The sequence below is a fragment of the Lolium rigidum genome, chromosome 1 (genome assembly GCF_022539505.1).
Source record: "Lolium rigidum isolate FL_2022 chromosome 1, APGP_CSIRO_Lrig_0.1, whole genome shotgun sequence".
Taxonomy (NCBI): domain Eukaryota; kingdom Viridiplantae; phylum Streptophyta; class Magnoliopsida; order Poales; family Poaceae; genus Lolium; species Lolium rigidum.
In genome coordinates, this window is record NC_061508.1 from 216,587,608 (window position 1) to 216,611,111 (window position 23,504).

A 23,504-nucleotide genomic window follows, 5' to 3' on the forward strand; every position below is an offset into this window, starting at 1 on the left:
TTTGCTGACGCCGGCAAGACCCCCACCCTCACCCCTAACCCCTAAGTCTAGTCAGCCACCGTCACCCCTAAGTCCGACCAGCCACCCCAACCCCGCGCCCTCAGCCCTAAGTACAAGAGCTCGGCTGTCGCCTCGCCCCAGCCTCATCATCATCGTCGCCAGCTCGCCACCCCTAAGCTGTTCGGCCGGAGGCGGTGTATAGGATTTGCCACCATCAGGCGGCGGGCGAAAAAACTACTCGCGTCAGCTAGCAGCGACAGGTTTCGGCCCAACAGGAACAGGCCCATATTATGCCCAATTGCCCCACCGCGCGTCACTCGGCGTCCGTCCGTAACGACTCGCAATCACCACGCCCGATTCCTTTCTCCGCCTCTGCGCTACTCCAAACGTGCTCCCCCTCTCTCCCGTCGGCTGCGAGTTTTAGGGTTTCGCCAGCGCGCCGCGCCCGCCCGCCCGCGACGCGCTCCTCCGATCCAGCGCCGACCTCCAGCCTCTGCGCCCCTCATGGTGAGACTCCTGCTCCCTCCTCTCTCGCCCTCTCCAGAGCCTCCTTTAAATTCCCCTCCCCGCGCCCGCACCCACGCGAATGCGGCGCCGCGCCGCCAGAGGACGGTTTGTCGGCCGGCTCCACGTTCTGCCCACTCGGGTGTGACCCGGTCCTCCCAGTTCTTGGTGCGAATTTGTGTCCTAGTGATTGATTTACCCTTGCCAGCTGCAGCTCCGTTAGATCTACTGTAGGGTTTACTTCTGCCCCCTTCGTGTTTCCAGCGATTTCTAGTGATTTAGAGGGGTCTGTCACTCTGCTGGACCCCAAAGATCAAATCTTTGGACTTCGGGTTCCCCAAAGTTCAAATCTTTGGACTTCGGGTTCATGTCTGGTATCTCAGCGAGCTGTTAGTTAGATGCTGGGCAAGGTCCTCTTTTTTTCTTTTTTTTTTCCTGTAGGCATAATTAAAATTGTTCCCCATGCCCGCACCCACAAGAATGTGGCTCGGCGGACGTTGGATGGTCGGTCCTAGGTTATGCCGGCTCGGGAGTGACCGGACGCCCTCTTCTCGGTGCGAATCGGTGCCCGATTGGTTGCAGTTCTGCACCGTGAGATCTAGTGCAGGGTTTACATGTTTCGACCTTTGTAGCTGGGTCTCGCAGACGCCAGGACGGTTTTCGGTTTCATGTGTTGTAGTAGCTCAGAGAGCTGTTGGATGGTGGGCCAAGTCCTCTCTTGTTTCTTTGTAGGCGTAACTTGAATCACTTTTGGTTAATTTTGTTAGACTAGGTGTGATACTGCGTGTGGATGGGTATTGCTGAATTTGTTCAGTTTATTGTGTTGATACCATAATTTGTGTTATATAGCCTTTTAGGACTTGTGCCTTTGAATGCATGGGTGAGTTAAAAAGTTGTTGGTCTGGTGTAACGGATAGCTCACTGTGTACAAGGGCCTATAAAGGGTGTTCTTTTTACTGTTTACACAATGTTTTCGGTGGAATTGAAGTATAAGTGCCTACATTTTGCCTATGATTAGTTTTGTCTATGCCCCACATCTTCAGCTAGTTAGTTTTTCCGTTTTGCTTGTGCTCATGTTGAATTGTTGATCAGTTTCTATTCACTCTAGGAGTTGTTTCAGGTTTTAACAAAAAAAATCTTTTCTTTGTCAGATGGAAATTAAGTTGAGCATAGTTCCATGGTTTCTGTTTGGACATTAGAAGCTGTGGTGCCATTCTCTGTCATCTCAGGACAACTTTGGAGCACAGTTTCAGGTATGTAAATTTGTGCCACATACTCACATCTCATTGTACTCTTTCTCAACGAGCACACATAGATCTCTTTTTTATTTTTTGTATACCGGCATGATTCTCTGTGGGCCACCATATAAGGAGCTTTGTAGCCCATCCTGAATAATATGGGTTTTCTGGAGATATAAAAATGGCAAACAAATGCAAGCAGCCAACTTATTTTTGTTTGTGTGGTTTTTCTTTTGGGTCTTTCTTTCTCCTTCCTTTGTGATGATCAATGGGTGTTGGCAGTACATAGCTGCCATGTTTTAGTCATCTGTGGTATGCAAAGACCACTTTCTTATTATTTTTTGTGGATATGCAGTTAATGTTGAAAATGTTGTGAAACTGTTAAATCATGCAACCAAAGGTTTCTTATATGCGTTTGTAGATTGTCCCCACTAGGTACGTGTAGACTAGCTATCTTACTGACCAGAAAACCTACTTACTTGATTGGCTTTTGGACGAACCAGCGAAGGTGGCCGTTCGGTACTGGGGTTATTTAAACAACTTAGGCTTATGGTTCTAATATGCCTAGAAATCAGTGGAAGAAAATTGCAGTAGGGAAAAACCATAAAGAAATTCATGGGAGCTGATAGTTATCTTTCTCATATGCAGGATTATGTTAATGCAACTTTTGGAGTTTCTGCCCTTTTGGTTTAGTCATCAAGGCCCTAGCTAGCAATTATGTAAAGAAACAAACGAATTGTTAATTGCCACCAAGTTGGCGAAATCACTGGAACGCAGCAATTCAGGGGAGAGTAAAGTCAGTGCCCAAGGTCTCTGCAGCCAGAGACAGTAACAATTAAACCTTAAGTATCCACCAAGTTTGGCAAAGCTGCTGGAACAAAGTAATTGAAAGAGAAACTTCGACACAAGTTGTTGATGCCCAAGATTTCTGCGGTTGCTACGCGAAACATTCTTGATAGGCAGCCCTAAGTTCGTAGATTTAGCTGTCTTGTAAGTGTAGAAATCAAACAGTGCCGAATCCTGTTTACCTGTAAATTCTTGTTGTAATGAGATGATTTTACATGAGGTGGCTGTTTGTCTCTTGGTCTTAATTGCGACTCGTTCAGAGTTATTAAACAATTAAAGATTTCTGCCTCTGTGGGTATCCATGATGTTTATGTCTGTTCATCTGGCTGTTCTTGCCTCAGCAGTTTATGGGTCAATTCGTCTAAAACAAATCATGGATATTCTTGCATACTTATGTATTTTTGAGGGACACATAGGAAAGGCAGATAGGACCCCCTAAAAATGCCACAATCTTCTCTTTCTGTGTCTAATGAATAATGATTTCCTGTATCAAGTGTGAAATTTTGAAGGCGCATGTGACACATGTTCCACGCTTGAGATTGTTGTAAGAAATTCTCAGAACATATCTATATCGGCCGAATAATAGGAGCTCGTGCCCCTATGAGCGAAAGTACATGCCCCTCTTGAGCACAATATTTTCTGTAACCTGATTTTTAATCCTACATTGTTATGCAACTCTCTGTCAGTCAAGTGCCTTGGCTTTGTCATTTTTTCGTCTTATTCTGCACATAAAAAATTTATGCACATATTATGCGTTTATGCTTTATCTACATTTTAATTCAACCTATCTTCATTTCAGTCACTTCTGGTACCTCTAGCTGTCTCGACATTATATTGTCAGTGTGTTTTTTGGCTGATTATAATTGTATACATATTCTTCAACTATTTCAGAGAAAATCAGAAGAACATTTTTTGATAAGCTGGAAGGGAGGTTCTTATTTGGATAACATCAGCTATTTCAAAGAAAATCAGAAGACTAATAAACAAAGGTTCAAATGAGTGGTGTTGCTAGGAAAGGGAGGTCCAAGTGGGACACGAAAGAAGTTTCTCGTGATGTTGTTGAGATCAGTGAAGATGATTCTCCTCCTAAGAATACAGATGACCGTCGTAAGGATGGAGGTTTGCACCCTAGTGGTGAATCTTCGAACCTAAAACCTGATGCCTTCATGCAACAAGGCAGTTCAGCACACGAGAAGGAACGCACTGATGGGTTTAATAAAGATATCAAGGAAAGGCAATCTAAAGTGTCATCTGAAAGATGGGAGCCTCCTCGAGTGGCTGACGAGGAGCATAATAATAATGACTGGGGTAAGGTAGCTTTGGAAAAGGCAACTGGTAACCAAGGTATTAGCAAATATGCAGATGACAGAAGACGTGGTGATGCATGGGGCACAGCTGTTGGCCGTGGTTATTCTTCTAGGTTGTCGTCTGGTCCAGATGCCTGGAGGCAGCGCACTCGCAGTCCATCTCCAAGAGGTGGTTGGAACAGGTCGCGCAGGTATGGTTGAAGAAGTAACTACTTTCTTCTTTGTTTTTTTTGAGGGATATTTTCTTCTTTGTTATGAAGAGTAATTGGCGCATTACTGCACATGTATTGGTACTTTGGTTATGCGTGCCATGTATGTTGCTTGAAAAGAAACTTTTTGAGCTAATCTGCAGTTGAAATTTAGTTATAACTGTGAAGTACCCAAGATAGAATTTATGGTTATGCTGCAAAATAAAACAAGCTAGGGCTTATTTTTCTTAATTATGCTTTGCTGGTTGATCATCTCTACTTACACAAACACCATATCTTTGTTGCAGTACAATCTAGAAGAAAGAACTGCAAGTGTTATTCTTATTTTACCTGCTGAGAACCTCTCTTGTCCATTTTGATTTGGCAGATGATCTGTCGTTTTTAAGAACTCAGAAATTAAACTAAAAGATAATAACCTTTTCTCTGCCGCATTTGTTTCTTTTAACAGGAACAGAAGTGGCTCCAGAAGCAGGAGCAGAGAGCGAGGTAGAGGCAGAAGCAGAAGTCGAAGTCCTTATTTTGACCGTGGACCTGATTGTAGGGTTGAGAGAGGCAGAATACCTGGAGGGCCTCCTTTGCTCTGCAGAGATTTTACAGCTGGTAGATGCAGAAGAGGCTTGCAATGCAGGTTTCCTCATGAAGATGGCGGGCGCAGGCAGTTCGATGAGCATTATCCTGCAGACTCAAGGGAAAGGTATGGTAATCAGAACAAGGATTTCATGGATCCACGAGAACCAAATGACTTTCCACGGAGCAGGCAACCCCGAGGTCATTATGAGGATGGTACTTGGGAAAGATCTGAACCCCGAAGAGATTACAGGTCCGCTGAGCAATGCCATGAGTTTGTCAAAGGAAGGTGCAGCAGAGGTGCAAGTTGCCGATATGTTCATGATGATTCCACTTCTCATGTTGGATGGAGAGATGAGGCTAGGGAAATTGCTCATGGTAGAGGTGGTCCTGATTCATCCTATGGGAGTAGGACTGAGCACCGTAGAGAAAATAGAAGGCCCTGTAAATTTTTTGCTGAAGGCCGCTGCCGTCGTGGTGAAATTTGTCCATATCTCCATGAGGAAGCTCCCCAGAGTCAAATGGGACCGAGCGCATCTGATGAGCCTCCAAAGTATGGTGATGGGCGTACAACAGAAGGGAATTATTCGAATTGGGGTGAACAGAGTAATGCTGCACATGTAGGCTCTCATATTTTACCCAGAGATGACAGGGAAAACCTTGGTTCTCAGGGTACTACTGTCAGAAGTGATACTGGATATGTGTACAAAAACCGGCAATTGGAAGATGCTGGAAGGAGTCAGTACCAGATTAGTCCTCAGGAGGATTTTGGCCCTCAAGGGCAAAACAAACCTGAAATAGCAGCTTTAAAACGGCCACAGTTTTCAGGTTCTATGCAAGCAAGCGCAGATACCCTGAACAATGAGAAGTTATCTGCCATGGATGGTCAGAGTGCATCTGCCAACACTGGCAATTTGAGTGTGCAAACTGGGATTCATGCTGCTAATCTTTTAGGTGGGCAAAACTTGAGCCAAATAGCACAGAACCAAGATGCAGTTCCTCAAATTGCTGGGGCACCAACTCATCCAGTCAACAGCCAGCAGGATGCTGCATCCATATTGCCTTTTAATAACCAACTTCATGAAAGCAACTTTTCGTTACATCCAAACAGGCAAGATCAGTTTGTAGCTTCTCAGGCAACTGCTAATAACTCAGGTCCTGGCATGCATAATCAGCCAGTACCTCCTTATATGGGACAGAACCTACACGGCTACTCTCAAACTTCACAGGCATTGCCAGATCTCTCTATGTTTAATGGACATAATTTCAGTGCCTCTGGTCAAGTTTCACAAAATAGTCTAATGCCTTTGCATGCTGGGCAGAGCCAAGCAAACATTGACATGTCCAAGCCTAGCCAAGACAGTGGTACTCAAAGTCTGCAAAGCACACATAATTTTCGTCCTGGTGCTCCAAATATGCAGATTCAGAATCAAACCTTGCAGGGGTTATCTGGAGTGCCTAGTCATGATAATGGTACTCAAAGCATGCAGAACACACATAATTTCCAGCCTGTTGCTCCCTATATGCAAAGTCAGAGTCACACCTTGCAAGGGTTATCAGTATTGCCAAGCTCCAGCTCAGCTGATATGCCTGGAGCTCCCCTTCCTCGTAATGCGGCAACAAGTGAGGAAGACTTACGTCGTGCAGTAATAACATCTTTGGCACAATCCCTCATAATGCAGCCTGGTACCAATGGACTACAACTACCCCAGCCTAATCTGAATCCGAACTTGATGATTGGTTCGTCTGGTGCAGCCGTGGATGCTCAACCCAATCCGTGGCCTTGGGCGCAGCAACAGGCAGGAATGGTCCAGCTCACACACTCTATTCCATCTGAACAGCAAGTTCCCCAGACACTTCAGGCACCAATGGCAGCTGGTATTAGCAATGGCAATCCAGTGCTCTTACCCCAAACGGTTGTACCGACTGGTCATGCTGCTACGACAGTAGCTAATGAAACCGCCGTGCCTTCAGAAAATAAGAAAGGAGAGCCCAAAGATACTGATGGTGAGGCTCCTGAAGACGGTGACAGTAAGAAGAACAAGGAGTCCAAGGCACTGAAGATGTTTAAACTTGCACTTGCAGACTTTGTCAAGGAAGCACTTAAACCTACATGGAAAGAGGGCAATTTAACCAGAGAGGTTCACAAAACTATTGTGAAAAAGGTTGTGGACAAAGTTACAAGCACGGTTGAAAACACCCCTCAAAGTAAAGAGAAGATTGACGTCTACATGTCCTACTCGAAAGAAAAATTAAGCAAACTTGTACAGGTCACCTCAGCTTCCTCATCCCCGCTGAACAACAACACTTTTACCTCACTTATGTTCCCTAACCGGTTTGTCTCTCATGCAGGCATATGTTGGCAAGTATGTCAAGACGTCATAAGCGTTTTCGCAAGATGGCGCCACAGACATCTGTACCGCGTCTTGTGTCAGTGATTGGAGGCACCATATATACTCCTCACAGTTTAGGATCCTGTAATTTAGGTCCGGCCTTGGTTAGATTAAGAACAGGGTTCTTTTTAGTTCGGCTTCAGGTGCTTTGGCAACGGCACCAAATGTTGCTAGTGTATCTTTTGTAGAAATGCTCATCAGAAACATGAGCTTTCTGTAGCAGTAGACACTGTGCAAGCTGTGGGGTCATCTCTATGAACAGAAGCCGCCTTGCATTCATGTAAAACTTGACATAGCATACTGCAGCCATGTAATAGATTCCTGCAAACATGTAGAACTTGACTTAGCATAACTGTCAATTCGGTCTACTTGCCCTCGGATTGTTTCTTTTAACGTTTTGTTTGGGATGGAGTTGACATGTTTCTTCTGGCTGCTCATATGACTGGCATGTTGAGAAAGTAATATGTCTGGTGAACGGTGATTCTAATTTTGAAATTACAGGGGATTTATTAGCGAGCTCTTCTTATTTTGAAAGAGCGAAATGCATCCATGTGGTAAGTGTAATAATATTTTAACTTTTGGTGTTGGATGGAAATCAAGCTAAACAAAATACGTTAACTCAGCTAATACTACTCTAGCTGCATCTTTTCTCCCATCATCACTACACCAAGAGGCTTTGGGGTATGATCAAATGGTGGCTTGGCATCGAGTCAGTTGACACCACCAATTGATCGACGGACCTATCCATTGATACTTGGTGATCAAATATGTCGAGCAAAAATACGCCCAACCGCAAGACCATGGCAACCCTATGCTCATTAGTTGGACTACTTAGAACGAGAGAAATGCATGGTCTTCCGCAACAAATATCCACCAACAATAATCTTTCTAAAGTTGATCAATGATGAGGCAAAGCTTTGGATCGCCGCAGGGCAGAGTAAATCTTTTTGCCAACTTTTTTACTACTTTGTACTTGTGTCAAAACATTTTCCGTACCCCACTTTCATTTTTGCCCCCTTTTGACTCGGCTACAAGGAGATACAGTAGATAGCACAGACAGATAATGCCTGGATGATTTGGTACGACCAGCTGCCTGGAAGGTTGTGTCTGGTACTTGCACAGTTTCAGGGTCTGCACATGTGGTTGAAAAGTTGAGAGAGCAGCATGGTTTCAAACGACACAAGATTTTTCCTGGTGCCCTCCAGCGATGCTGCAACTTCGACTCGTCTGCTTAAGCCTAATCTAGCAGCAGGGTAGAAATGTATATATCTGCCACAAGTGGAGAAAATATACCGGAAGCCCCAAACAGAGGCCGAGATGCAGAGAGCTCTTTTTAGACGGAAGGCTCGAAATGAACCCGGCTTTGAATTAACAAAGCCATCAACCGCCTAGAAGTTACACCAAGAGTTACAACACACGCGCCAAGCGCACACCACAAACTACAACAAAAGACAACACAGAAATGTCAAGCCGAAGCGCCATTTTGATCCATGAAGAGGGAGCCTTGTCTGCTGTTGCACCAGAGCGATCACGACTGGGTCCACGCCAACAAACCTCCCCCGCTCCACGACTGCAATCCAAGTGGGAACTCAACGACGGGCCAGCTACCTAGCAGAGCTTGATGAACCAAAGGAGGGGGTCTTTCGGCGACACCTCCAAGAAGGTGAATGGCGCAGGAATGCGTCATCGTCGTCGGCAGCGACCGAGGTCCTGCAAAGTTTTCACCCAGACCCGAGAACCACCACCCCTGGAGCTCGGGCTAGGTCCAGACCAAATACACAACATCTTCCACCCTGAGCTCGGGCTAGGATAAGCACACTAGCAAGAGCTGCGACCAGACGCCGACCTAGCAAAGCCCCCCAAGGCGCTAGGAAGGAAGTCAGCTACCGCAGCAAACCGTGTAAAAGTAGCCAAGCCGATGTTGCGAGAGGGCTGCGACACCAGCGAGTGGTCACAGAGTGTACCACAAAACACTACTAGAGCAGCTTACACGAAGCGAGGCCCGAAAGGGGAGCAGATTGAGGCGGAGGGACAGAATCCATCATTTCGAACAGGAGGGCCATCATCAGGACGCCTTCAACAAGGGAACGACACTCGCAGGAGACGCCGCCACCGGCACAGGCCATAGCCATGCGCGGCTTTCGCCGAGGTCCAAGCCTGGTCAGAAAGTCCAGACGCCGTCACGAGGGCGCAGAGCGGACAAGGCGAAGATCACTACCGCGCCTCCAAGCTAAGTCGCAAATTGAACTAGCCCCAACTAGATTCAACCACAGGGAAGAACACGATGGCTGGCGTAGACCGGCCAAGCCCAGATCTAGACGTCCACGACGCTAGGTCGGAGGCACCACGGCGGCCACACCATCCCCAGCGTGCGAGCACCTGCACAAACACGCCTAAGCTAGATGGAGGGAAAGAATACCGCAGCCATCGGAGAAGCTGCAGTACCGAGCCAGCCCAGGGACCGCGTCCCAGATAGCTAGCGAGGACATCGCCCCAACGATTCCGAAACGCCGCCCGAAGCGGCGGAGGACTGCCGGAGTCTACGGAAGAAATAGACCGCCGACAGCCACGAAGACGGCCAGGGAAAGGTCCAGGCCCGCATGGCCCAGGGCCAACCCGGATGCAACCGGCGGACGGCGGCGGAGGTGGCGCGTCGGGCACGCAGCCGCGCACCCCAGGCCACCCTCAGATCCAGAGGATCCGGATAGGCCCTGCCGGGCCCAGATCTGAGCCCACAAGCCCAGATCGGGCCGAGCCGCCCGCCTAGAGCGACCGCCGGCCAGAGCAACGCCGGGAGACGCCACCACTGCATCCAGGCCTCCTGCCGTCGGGGGAGGCAACGGCAGCGCCGGCCGGAGCCGGCGTCACCGGGCCGCTCCGCCACGAGGAAGGACGCCGCCCCGTCGGGCCCAAAAACTCGCGTGGGAGGAGAAAACCGCCGCCGTCGGCACCGCCCGGGCTTTGCCCGGCGGCTCACGCTGGCGGCGGCGGGGGAGGGGAGCTACGGGGTGGGGGAGGGCCGGAGGGGGAGGGGGCGCTCCGGCCGCTCACGGGGGAGCGACGGGAGCGACGGTTCTCAAGTGCAGAGAGCTCTTCACTCCCAAGAATTCGAAAATCACATTCTCAAAGTTTCAGAATTCCAAAAGGAAGTACTTGGTGTTCTAGGTTTCAGAAATCTGCATCTATTACTATTTAGTGTCTAGATACATCTAAATTTTGATAAGCTTTCGACATATTTCATGGGATGGAGGAAGTACTTGGTGTTCTAGGTTTATACCAAGATGACAAAGACATGTGGACGGAACGACATCTTCTTTACCACTTTCCCCCTCCCTTGCCCTCCTCGCGCTACAGTAGTTTGAGAGGTGCTTCTCCTTCGCCGGGCCGACCCGAGGCCACTCTCGCCGGCGCCGCCGGTCGAGATGCGCTAAGGGAAGGCGGTAGCCTTTGTAGTGTAAATACTAGGTGTAGGAGTGGCCTCTGTGCCAGTAGCTGGCTTGATGCCGAGTGGAGTTCGCCGGTCGCCTTGGGCCAGATCTGGCGATGGCTGCTGTTCTTCTTCCTCGTCGTCCTCGTCGGAGAGACGCGGTTGGTGTTCGGCGGCTACTCCAACAATAAGGAGCCCTGTAGTGGAGGCGGTGGTCAAGATCTGAGCCGCTGGGTCTTGACCAGGCTAGGGCTGATGCTTGCCCTTTCTCTGCTCCAGTGGTTGCAGGGAGAAGGGGTAAGAAGCAGCGCCGTCTTCTTCTTCAACGAAGCTGCGGAGACGGGTTCTCCTCTCTATCTCGGCAGCACTGCCGAAGTTCCCCTGGCCGGCCGTGGAGGCGAGGTGGGGTTTCTTCGCGGAGCTGCAAGGTATGCCTTTTCTTTGCTCCTGGCCGGCCTTGGTGGCGAGGAGGAGCTGAAGCATGGCATGCTGGGTTTGGATCGAGGGACAGGACCCGGTCATCTCTGTCGGTGCAGCTGGTGCCTGGAGGTTGCTAGGCTGGGGCGTCTTCTTCCTTGCCATGGTGGTAAGAAGAAAGGCGACGGCGAGCCTCTCCCGGACCGTCTTCATCGACTTCTGCCTCAAAGGTGCTACGGAGTCTCTGTGTGGGAAGCAATCTTCTTGAGCAGCTCTTCGGCGGCACTTGGTTGCCGTCCGACATCCAAGGCCACTCCATGGCCTATCCAATTGCCGGCGATGGATTCCGGCGAATCAACCTCCTTTGCGAGTGACAAGGTATTAACTTGTCAATGCCTATGGATTGTAGGCTAGGGTTTAGTTAGAAGTAGAGGGTAAGTAGATCTCGAAGGTTCCAGCCGAAAAGTACTCGACGATTATGAAAACTAGGGTTTGCAGACAATGATTCGATGATCTCTTCGTCCCTCGACTCCCCCTTTATATAGGAGGTGAAGCCGAGGGATTCGTGTTGTACAAGTTACAGAGTCCGGGACGGTTTCTAACTCATCCCGCCAGATTACAAATAATACTTCCTATTACAACTCTAACTTTCCTTAATATATCTTGGGCTCCCGAATCTTCTTATTCTTCGGGTAGTGGGCCTTCAGTAAACCCCGGGTACTATCTTCGGCAGGCCCATTTGGGATGCCTATGTCAGTAGCCCCCGAGATTTTGCTTGAATCATAGAGTCAGGGAAAATCTCCACTGTTTATTTTTAGTCGACAGCTTTAACTTTTCTATATTTCTTCACATAAAATTCTATATTGTACGGGGATAATGGTAGTTGGGGCTAGTTCATCCGACGGATCAGGTACTAGTTAAGCTGCTCTCGTGGCAATCCGCAAAAACCTACTTCAAGATCACGTCCCTGGACATGACCTCGGGATACTGGTGTAAACTTCGACAGGCGCCGCTTAAGGTCTTACCATTCTGTCGAGTCCCAGTAAATTTATCGGGTACCTAACGCGTCCGTTAGGATTTTTCTTCGTATCTGTTGATACGGATAAAAGTAGCAGAGCGCAGTCTTCGGCGATGCCACGCCCAGCAGAACGGATCTGGGGTCTTACCTTCGCAAATTTGCGGCATTCAGAAATTGATCGCAACTTTGGCGTTCTGAGAATATATTGTCGAGTGCTTTTTCGGCTGTTGGAATGGCACATTTTATCGAGTCAAAGATGACTTATATTGCTGTCCCGATGGGAGTATATGTAGAGTTAGTTATAACTCGAAATATACTCTTTTGCTTTTCTATTTTTCTTTTTTAATTTCATCGGGCACGCGAACAGCGTTCCCGATGGGAGTAGCCCCCGAGGCTACAGCCAAGGACTTGTGCTTGGTTGTAGGCTCAACATTTTAGTCCACCTTGTCGCTATATTGTCATTATTTCTCGATATGATCTTCTTTTCATCTCTCGGGTGCGCGAATAGCGCTCCCGATGGGAGTAGCCCCGAGGCTACAGCCAAGGACTTGTGCTTGGTTGTAGGCTCCCACAATTTCTATATTGCCATACTCGAAATTTTACTTTTGTCGAAGTAGCCCCCGAGCATTTGGGCAAAAACTTGTATTTGATCAAAGGCTCCCGAAGTACTCAATAACTTCTCCTATCGCCAATCTTCTTTTAGTTTTCTTGTCGACATGCTTCCCTTAGTCAAATTTACTTCATCTCTGTTAATAGTCGTGATTTTTCTGCCTTGTGGGTCCATTGTTTCCACCACGTTGACACGTCGTGCAAGTGGGGGACACACGTCTTCCGCTTTTCCTGGCGCACGTACTGTAACGCCTGTTCTATTCCATCTCAGTAAAAATACCTTTTTACCCTTTATCTACAAGATCTTTTTTCACCACACGATTTCTTCATCCAACGGTGCATTGCTTCGCCCAATTCCTATATAAACCTTTCTTCAACCTCCGTTCGCATCTTCGTTTGCGCCGCACCTCTGTTCCTCTTTGCAAAAAACTTCCTCTGCGCCCAACTCTCTTTGATCTTACACACGCACGAACTTTGCTTTTCCAGTGCCGTTAATGCCACCGCGCACGCGACTCACTCGCCACAGTACTCCAGAGTCCAAGATGGCCGCTGAAGATCTTGAGTGGGAGAGATCTAAAATCTCCAACCAAGATGTTAACATGCTGAAGAGGCTAGGCCTGATGAAGAAAGAGGACGCCATCCGCTTTCCCAGCGAAGAAAGCTACCCAACCCCTCCAATGGAGTACCGGGTTAGTTTCGTTGATCACCCCATCCGCGGCCTTTCTGCCCCAATTCACGATTTCCTCCGCGGCCTTCTTTTTGTTTATGGGATTCAGCTGCACCAGTTGACCCCCAATTCCATCCTCCATGTCTCCATTTTTATCACTCTTTGCGAATGCTTCCTTGGAGTCCCTCCTAACTGGGCTCTGTGGAAACGCATTTTCTGCCTCCGCCGCAATGGCTCCCACAACGCCACCTATAACATAGGCGGCGTTGTTATCTGTGTCCGAACTGACGTTGATTACTTCGATGTCAAATTTCCTGATTCTGTCCAAGGGTGGCGCAAAAGGTGGCTCTACATACACGAAGAAAGTGCCAATTCTGTGGAACACAACATAGTCCCTTTCGACGGAAGTGCCAAAATTCTGCGCCGCCGCTCTCGGGATGCTCGAAGCTTCGGAAGAAGAGAAAACGGCGACGAAGCACTTATGTCTCGTATTCATCGGCTTCAAAATACTCGAGGCAAGGAGCTGTCCGGTGTTCAAATCACCGCCTACTTCCTTAGGATTAGAGTACAGCCTCTTCAGAGCTCGCAAAAATCCCCTTTGGACGTATGCTTTGGTAAAAATGACGCCAATAGGCTCTCCAATGATCTTTCACGTAAAGGACTTGGAGAAGCTGATTCGAAGAATTTCCTCGCTTAACAAGAAGGATCCTATTCCCTCCTCTTGCCGCGTGGAACCATACAGCTCCGCCAATCCTCTCCCTGAGGTATTTTGTCTTCTCGAATTTTTGTCTTGTTCCGAACTTTCCCTTCATCTCATTGTATTGATATCTCTCTAATTTTTCTTTTGTCGCTATTTTCCTGCAGAACCATCCTACTGTGGCTTCCCTTCCTCCTCTTCCTGAGGATGGAGAAGTCGAAGAACGAGCTGTCGTCGCTGAAGACAACCAGGCTTCTTCTCTTCCTGAAAGTGAAGTCGAGGGTTCTCACAAATCTGCGGCTTCCTATGAAAAAGAAGTTGAATCTGACGCCAGCGAGTCGACGCAATCCCTTCCTCCTGCTGTTTCCCCAAGGAACAAAAGGAAAAGGAATGACGCCGAGGATTCTGGCACCTCCAAAGCCGAAGAAGCCGATCCTTCACGCCAAAAGGCGGCTTATGATCCATATCTTGAATCCCTCATCAGCTCGTAAGTTGTCTTTTACTTCTTCTTATCGTTGTACTCGAAGTTCTTTTGTCTATCTTGTTTTTTATGCTGTCGTCTTTTGTTTGCAGTGATGATGAGGAAGAACCACCAACTCTTGACGTGGCTGCTCGAACGAGCTCGTCACGTACTCTAGTTGTTTCAGAGACACCCGCTGAAGGAGAGAAATCCTCGCCTCCTCAACGAAACGTCATCACCACAACTCCGCCAGCAAGCCCCCTTGCTCCTTCACCAAAAAGGACAAGGATTGAAACGATTGTTGAGCCTGCCCCTCAATTGGGCGGCTCTTCTACTTCGCTCTTGGATGATGTAAGTTTGTCGATATCTATATTTCCTCTATTTTGTTTTTTCACGCCTTCACTCGTTTTTCATACCGATATTTCTCTTTCTTTGTTCTTCTTTGACAGCCCATGATCAAAGAGCTTATTCGCATCGGATCCCAATTCATTGGGTACCGTGAGTATGCCAACAGAGCTGAAGGTAATAACTTTTTTGCTGTCGTTGTTTTTGACTTCTTGCTCCTGTCCTTTGTCGCAACCTTTTTGACTTTTTTTTCTTTTTTACTTCGACAGAGAAACTTGCAGAGGCCAACAAACGTGCCGACGCACTTGCTCAACAACTGGAGCAAAGTGAAGCGGCGCGCAAGAAAGCCGAACTTGTTGCTAGCGAAGCCAAAGCAGAGGCTAATGAAGCCAAAGCAAAAGCTGCTAGTGCCGAGGAACTGCAGAAGAAACTTGGAGATGCTGAAACTGCTTTAAACGAGCACAAAGCCGCACAGGCTGCTCGTGAACAGGGGATTCTCAAGCGCCTGAAATCGCAAAGTCGACGCACTCAAAGTAATATTATCAATCCCTTCTATTTTTTAGTGGACTTCCTGTTCCTTGTTTTTTGATTAATGTTTATTTCCTGTGGCAGGCCAAACAAACCAAGAGTTTGATCGCGGAGAATCCCGACAATGATCCTCTCCTCGACGCACTTTCTTATCTGGAGCTTCATGGGTCCGAAATTCGTGAGGGCGTGGCAAATGCTAGTGCAGGATTGTCGACGCTGTTCCCCTACTTCTTCCCGAAGAAAGAGGAGCCCCCGACTTTCCTTGCTCTTGCCAAGAGCTTCAATTCATCAGAGGACCTTGGACTGAAGATGCGCCAGGAAAATATGAAGATTGCTGTCGAAAGCACTGTTGCCCTGGTTGCTGACAGCCAACAAACTGTTGATTGGATGAAAGTCGGCGACACCGATCAGATAGAGCAGTCAAGACGGAGGTCGCTGATTAAGGCAGCCAAGCCCAACACGAAGAAAATCTTGGCCTATCTCGGGATCAAACCAGCTTCAACTCCTAGCTCATCAAAGCCGGAGGTCTAGTTGCATGCCTCTTTGTTTTTCTTTCTCTGTTTCTTTTGCTCTTGTCGCCAAAGTAGTTTTTTGGCGACACGTACTTCATTAGCTCCACTGTAAGGCCTTTGTAACTATTCCGAAAAATTAATGAAAACTCTATCTTTGCTTGTTGATTGATGTTGTCTTGTTTTATTAAATTTCAGTTGGTATTTGATAACTATACTCCATCTTCCGCTCCTTCCAATGTTTCGCCTTCTTCTTCTCGCTCAAGGAGAACTCTTGCTGATACTACACCTGTCGAAGATTCCTTGCCGCAAGAATTGGATGAACTTCGGCAGCAACTTCAGTATGCAAAGAAGCAAACACTTGTGATGATGGAGAAGTCTCATAAGTCATCTGAAGCCGAAAAAATTGCACTTCAGCAAGCTCGCGAGGCCGTGGCTGCTAAGGAAATCGCTGCTTCCGAGGCTGAAAAGGCGACTACTCGAGAAAATTTCATGCTCGAGTTAATGAATGAAGCCAGTGCGGATATGTCGGGTATGCTTGTTTCATCCTCCGATATCTTCCGTCTTCATGCTGCGTCTCTTAAAGTTTTCTGCTCTGTTGTTTTAATAGGTTCCTTCAACGATGCTTTGTTGCCGAAAAAGAGAGGGTAAATACTAGGACGAACCTCCTTGTTAACCTTGCCCTTGACCATGGTTCTCTATTTTGGGCTACCCCAGAGAGGACCCGCCAGATTGTCAGATTTCAAGATCGCGCCTCTCAAACTCGCGACTTCCTTGACTTCTGTACCAGGACCTTGTCTATGGTTTATAACTCCATGTTTCCTCGGAACGTTCAACCACAAACTCTTCCCGAGTTAATGGGGAAATTTAAGGATTCCCACAAGATCCATGATTTTGTCGAGCTCAACCGGTAGCCGGCGCCGGATTTGCCCTTATCATGCTTCGGATCTGCCACTCAAAGCTTGACTCGACCCAAGTTGTTGCGAAAGTTCATCGGAAGGTAAGGCGCCGAAGAGTTGGTGTCGACCGAATTAACACGAAGGTTTCGCCTATAGCCGAAGAAATGATTGAAGACCTTCTTCGGATGGATGCCGACTTTTTGCGAGATGGTCATTATGCTGATTTTCTTGGCGCTGCTCCTGAAGAAAACAGAATTACCCTTGATGACATATTGAATCATGACTAATTATTTCCTCTGGTAGATAACTCTTCTTTGTAACCCATTATTGTGATTATATTGTGAAGCAATCATCATATTTCTATATTTGTCTAGCCCCCGAGTGTTTCGGTGGCTATTTACTGTATTTTGTGTATTGCGAGGTTTTGAACCAAAGCATTTATTCAATATGTAGTTTTGGCGAGTATCAGCCCCCGAGCTTCTTTATTGAGTACTATTTTGTATTTTTATTGGCTCGCGAGGTATTTTAATACCAAGGCGAGGCTTTTCTTTTTTCGAGGAACTATATTGAAATTCGTCGGATCGGAGACTTTGAGCGTGTCGATAAAGAAAAGTTATATTGACACTATCTTTATTATATTGCAGCACCGCGAGCCCGCCTCATTAAAAACCTTTCTCGGCCCCACTCGGTGCCCCGAAAAAGGAAAAGAGTGCGTCTGAAAACTCGCGGGCGTTTCAGTACATTGAAGTTTTACAAGGACTATATTTCAGCTCTAGGCGTAGAACCGCCTGAGTTGCGCCACGTTCCAGGGGTTTTGCTCCTCCACCCCTGTCTTCTTGTCCTTTATCCTGTATGCTCCTCCTCCGATTACTTCCGTGACAATGTAAGGGCCTAACCATGGTGACTCGAGTTTTTCATGACTTTTTTGCGTGAGCCGAAGAACTAGGTCTCCCACCTGAAAGGATCTTGGCCGCAAGCGTCGACTGTGGTAATTTTTCAAGTCCTGTTGGTACTTGGTTACCCGAGACAGTACTTCGTCTCTAGCTTCGTCAAGTGCATCGACGTCATCTTCTAGCGCTTTTCTCGACACCTCGTCATCATATTCCACGACTCGTGGAGAGTCATGCTCTATCTCGATTGGTAGTACTGCTTCTGCTCCATGAACCAAGAAAAATGGAGTTTCTTGCGTTGCTGTGTTTGGTGTTGTTCGTATGCTCCATAATACACTGGGCAGCTCCTCGGCCGAGTGTGTCGAGCTTTCTCCGAGTGGTGCTAATAAGCGTTTCTTAATGCCGTTGCGAGATGATTCCATTAGCTTTCTCGACTTGGCCGTTGGTCCGCGGGTGCGCAAGCCGACGCAAAGTGTAACTTGATACCCACTTCTTTGCAATAATCTTTGAATTCGTGGGATGTGAAATTACCGCCATTGTACGTGACGATGCTATGGGGCACTCCAAATCTGAAGACGAGGCCTTTTATGAATTTTCTCGCGGATGCTCCGTCTGGTGAATTTATCGGCTTCGCTTCTATCCACTTTGTAAATTTGTCGACAGCTACTAGCATGTATTCCTTTCCTCCTGGCCATGATTTGTGTAACTTGCCCACCATATCAAGTCCCCATTGTGCAAAGGGCCACGACAATGGTATTGGTGTTAGTTCTGCTGCTGGAGAATGAGGTTTTCCGGCAAACCTTTGACACGCGTCGCAAGTTCTTACTATTTCCTTGGCGTCCTCGATTGCTGTCAACCGATAGAATCCTGCCCGAAAAACCTTGGCTGCAATAGCTCGACTACTCGCGTGGTGGCCACATATTCCTTCGTGTACATCCTTCAGAATTATTCTTCCTTCTTCGGGTGTGACACACCTTTGCAGGACGCCTGAAATACTTCGCTTGTACAATTCTCCTTTGATCACCGTGAAAGCTTTAGAGCGTCGAATTACTCGCCTTGCCTCAACTGGATCATCGGGTATTTCTTTCCTGAGGATGTATGATATATATACTTGCATCCAAGGAACTTGTACCATCATCACAAGCTCTTGGTCCTCTTCATCCTCCGTGGTTTCTGTGAGGGGTGTCGAAGTTTTCTCTTCTTTTGCTTTTTTCTGCACCTTTTTTGGCTTCGTGGATCTCTCCGCTATTTCTTCCCAAAATACTCCTGGCGGGATTGGGAGGCACTGCGACCCGATGTTTGCGAGGACGTCAGCTTCATCGTTGCTCAATCTACTGATGTGATTTACCTCGCATCCATCAAATAGCTTCTCGAGCTCATTATACACCTCCTTGTATGCTACCATGCTATCATTGACTGCGTCACATTGGTTCATAACTTGCTGAGCCACCAATTGTGAGTCGCCAAAGATTTTTAGTCGAGTTGCACCGCAAGCTTTCGCCATCTTCATTCCGTGTATGAGGGCTTCATATTCTGCTTCATTGTTAGATGCGTTAGGGAACGTCATCCAAAGGATGTACTTCAACTTGTCGCCTTCAGGTGATATAAGTATTACTCCTGCGCCAGCTCCTTCTACTCTCTTGGATCCGTCGAAATTCATGGTCCAGGTTCTCGACAAGTCTGGGGGTCCTGTGTTTTGCAGCTCCATCCACTCTGCGATGAAGTCTGGCAGAACTTGCGACTTGATTGCTTTTCTTTTTTCATACGTGATGTCCCGAGGGGAAAGTTCTATTCCCCAAAGGGAGACACGACCCGTAGCTTCTGGATTGTTTAGTATATTTGACAAGGGAGCTTCATTGACCACTATGATCGGGTGTGCCGAAAAATAGTGGCGCAATTTTCGTGCTGTTGTGAACACTCCATATGCTAGCTTTTGGTACTGAGGGTACCTTTGTTTTGAGGGCGATAAAACTTCGCTGACGAAGTATACTGGCCTCTGCACTCCGTAGAGTTTTCCTTCTTCTTCTCTTTCGACAACTAGCACTGTGCTAACCACTTGGGGCGTGGCTGCAATATACAGCAGGAGAGGTTCCTTTTCCTTCGGCGCCACCAAAATTGGTGGTGTCGAAATTGTGCGCTTTAAATCCTCGAAAGCTCTGTCCGCCTCTTCGTTCCACTGGAATTTATCTCCTTGCTTTATCAGAGCGTAAAATGGTAACGCTTTTTCTCCCAGCCTGGCGACGAATCTGCTTAAAGCTGCGACTCGCCCAGTTAGCTGTTGTATCTCTTTCAACTTTGTTGGCTTCCTCATTGTTATGATAGCTTGTATTTTGTCGGGATTTGCTTCAATCCCTCTTGCTGAAACTAGAAACCCCAGAAGTTCTCCTGCTGGAACGCCAAAAGAACACTTCGTCGGGTTCAATTTGAGGCAGAATTTGTCGAGGTTGTCAAAGGTTTCCTTGAGATCCTCGATCAATGTTGCCCCCTTTTTTGATGTTATGACGACGTCGTCGATGTACACTTGCACGTTTTTCCCAATCTGTGTCGCCAAACACTTCTGCATCATCCTCTGATATGTTGCTCCCGCGTTTTTTAGACCAAAAGGCATTGTTCTGTAGCAAAACACACCGTAAGGTGTTATAAACGCTGTTTTGGCCTCATCATCTTCTTTTAGTCTAATCTGGTTATAACCAGAGTATGCATCCAAAAAGGACAGACGTTCACATCCTGCCGTGGAGCCGATGATTTGATCGATCCTTGGGAGGGGAAAGTGATCCTTAGGACAATGTTTATTGAGACACGTAAAGTCGACGCACATGCGAAGGACTGTCGTGTGTTTCTTCGGCACCATCACTGGGTTAGCTACCCATGTGACTTCTGTAGATATCTCTTTGATAAAACCAGCATCCTTAAGTCGATTTATTTCTGAAAACATAGATTTGCGGTTTGGTTCCGAAAAACGCCGCAAGGGTTGTTTGATTGGTCTCGCGAGAGGATCTAAGTTGAGGTGGTGCTCGGCAAGTTCCCTGGGTACTCCTGGCATGTCAGCTGGACACCATGCGAAGATTTTCCAGTGCTCACGGAGGAACTTGACGAGCGCGCTTTCCTATGCGATATCCATATTTGTTGCAATGGACGTCGTCTTTTTCGGGTCTGTCGGGTGAATCTGCACCTCCTTAGAATTTTTCTCGGTATTGAAAGTTGATTCTTTATTTGGCCTTCCAACGTCTGGCAGCACGTCGTAGTCAGTCATACTTTTTGACGCCAAATACTCAGCTTGCATCCCGAAAGTTTCTGATAGCCGATGAAAATCCTTGTCGCATTTATCGGCTAAGGCGAAGCTTCCTTTGACTGTGATTGGTCCCTTTGGTCCAGGCAATCTCCACAACAGGTATGTATAGTGTGGCACCGCCATAAATCTAGCATATGCTGGTCGTCCCAACAAAGCGTGGTATTGCGACGGAAAATCTACGACTTCAAATTCCAGCCTCTCGATTCTATAATTTTCTCGGGTTCCAAACTGAACGTCAAGATTGATCTTCCCCAATGGATAACTTGGTTTCTCCGGTGTGATGCCGTGGAACCTTGTGTCTGTTGGCTTCAAGTTTGCTAAGGATATGTTCATCTTCCTCAATGTATCTGCATACATAAGGTTTAGGCTCGTTGCCGCCGTCTATGAACACTCGAGAGACATCAAATCCCGCGATAACCGCCGATGCGAATAAGTGCTGACTGCCCCGGTCGAGGAACTTGCTGCGGATGATCTGCTATGGTGAAGCCAATATCTTGTCCCGACCAATTAAGATACTCGACTTGTTGGTGGAGGCATTTTTTCTCGCCATAAACACCTGGCGTGAGATTACTTTCCGAGCTCTATTGGATGGCCTTCCCTTCTGAATCATCGACACCGCTCCGTTGGAGTTAGGATCGACATAAGGTGGTGGTGGAGGTGCTGCCGCTATTCTGAGCTGATGCCGATTGTCGTCTGTAATTGCGGGAGGTGGTGGCAAGTGAATCTCGCTCCTGGGTTCCCGAGGATTTCTCCGTGCTTGCTCGAGCGTTAGCGTGCTCGCATACCTTAACATTGCCTGAAAATTTCGACAAGTCTTTCTGCAGGTGCCCTGACTGTCTTTTTCCGTTGCTGTCGAGGAAAAAATGCATCTGGCACGGTCCGTTCATCATTTCTTCGGGGGACACGAAAGGCCTCGGGAACCTAGGCCCGCTATTTTGCCTGTTGCGAGAATTGTCCCTGTTATCGCCTCGCTGCTCACTGCTTCTCTGATAATCATCTCTATTGTTTCCTCCTGTGTTTGCCCGAAAACCTGCCGAAATTTGCCCTGGAGCGTCATAGTTCGGGTACTGCCGAGGAAATCGTCGCCTTGGTTGGTAATTTCGACCACGGTCCTCCTCTGGCGACCTGTGCCGTTTGTTGTGGACAGCATCTTCTCCATCTGCCCATCTGTTTGCTATCTCCATTAACGCGGATACTGTCTTTGGATTGGTCCTTCCCAAGTCCTCGACAAAATCTCCACGCCTGATTCCTGCGACAAACGCATCTATTGCTCTCTCGTCAGATATATTTTCTGCCGAGTTTTTGATGATGTTCCACCTTTGGATATACTTTCTCATTGGCTCATCTGGCTTTTGTCGACATGCTCTCAACTCCTCCAACGACGCAGGTTTCTTGCATGTGGACCGGAAATTCTTGACGAACACATCCTCGAAGCTTTCCCAGCTGTCGATGGATCCTGGGGTAAGTTTCTTTATCCAAGATCGTGCTTGCTCCACTCAGATGCACCTGGATGCTTTGCATAGCTGTTGCTCTGGTTCCTCCTGTGAGTTTTACTGTCTCGAGATAATCAATTAGCCAATCCTCTGGATCTTGAAGGCCGTCGAATTTCTTGAAGTTATCGGGTAACTTGAATCCTGAAGGGACTCGAGTTTTTCGGACTCTCCTCGTGAAACACGGCAAGCCGCACATATCTTCGTCGTTAAGCTCCGGGGATTGCCGATGTTCCCTTCTGCTTTGCCGCGCTCTATCGACCCTTGCTTGTGCTGCCGTGTCTCTTGCTCCGCTTGGTCCTTCAGGGGCTGCCGCCGTTGCTCGCTGCAGGTCGTGGACTATTTTGCCTTGCCGCTCCTTCGGGAGGCGTTGATACAAACGTCTGTCCCCATAGCTCCAACTCCTCGCTATCGCCATATTGTATAGTGTTTCCCTTGGATCGCCCGGAGGTGGTTTGGATGCGAGGATAAAAGCTTGTGTCGCCATATACCCGACTACGGTGTCTTAGGGATAATGTTCCCTCTTGTATCTATCGACATAAAGGACATGTCGAGGTTTTGAACCAAGTGCTCTCTTTCAGCTTCGGGTATGTGTTGTAACCTTGATCTTCCTCTGTTCCGAGCCTCTCTGTGGCTATCACCCGAAGTTCTAGATTGTCGACTTAGATCTGCCCTTCTCCTGCTGGATGCAGAAGCTGCCTCCTTTCTCCTGTTTAACTCAGCTGCCTGTTTTTCCAATTCTCTGGCAGCTCGTGCGAGCCTATATTGATATGCTTGTAATTCCTCTGGTGGCCGTGGTAGCCATTGGTTCTGTACCGTTCATAGCCCTCGCGGCTCTGTCCCACGCTGCTTGCGAAAGTTGAACTCTGTCTCGCGGCTGTGACCCGACGTATTTATTGCCCAGCCCTCGTCGCAGATCAGAGGGATCGACGTATGGATTCCCCAGATCGTCGAAAGCCTCAGATGTTTCCTCTTGATCTTCAATAGCATAAATCTGATGATATTTTGTATTCAGATCTATGTTGGGTTTGGTGACATCATCGTTGAGATTGATGAAGACCTTGCCCACTGTGATAGATTTGTCGATGAAGTCATAACTGTCGACATCGCTTGAGCTATCGCTTGTATATGAGTCCGCGGATGACTCAAACGACATGTCGCTGAAGATCTTGGCGAGTTTCTCTCTTGCCCT

General features: G+C 47.7%; 1 protein-coding gene across 3 annotated transcripts; it reads left to right on the forward strand.

Annotated features, from left to right (window-relative positions):
- Window positions 1–442: 442 nt before the first annotated feature.
- Window positions 443–7,475, forward strand: LOC124689875 (zinc finger CCCH domain-containing protein 55-like). 3 transcript variants are annotated; one of them, XM_047223350.1, is made up of 6 exons: window positions 443–507; window positions 1,656–1,757; window positions 3,480–4,064; window positions 4,553–5,055; window positions 5,091–6,941; window positions 7,024–7,475. In XM_047223350.1, the coding sequence occupies exons 3-6, from the start codon at window positions 3,584–3,586 to the stop codon at window positions 7,054–7,056; spliced, it is 2,868 nt and encodes a 955-aa protein (XP_047079306.1). In that variant the 5' UTR covers window positions 443–507; window positions 1,656–1,757; window positions 3,480–3,583; the 3' UTR covers window positions 7,057–7,475. The 3 variants fall into 3 exon arrangements, with proteins under 3 accessions (XP_047079306.1, XP_047079291.1, XP_047079299.1); XM_047223335.1 differs by having other exon boundaries at window positions 3,480–4,086; window positions 4,553–6,941; XM_047223343.1 differs by lacking the exons at window positions 443–507; window positions 1,656–1,757 and adding an exon at window positions 3,443–3,466 and having other exon boundaries at window positions 3,538–4,086; window positions 4,553–6,941.
- The last annotated feature ends 16,029 nt before the right edge of the window (window positions 7,476–23,504 follow it).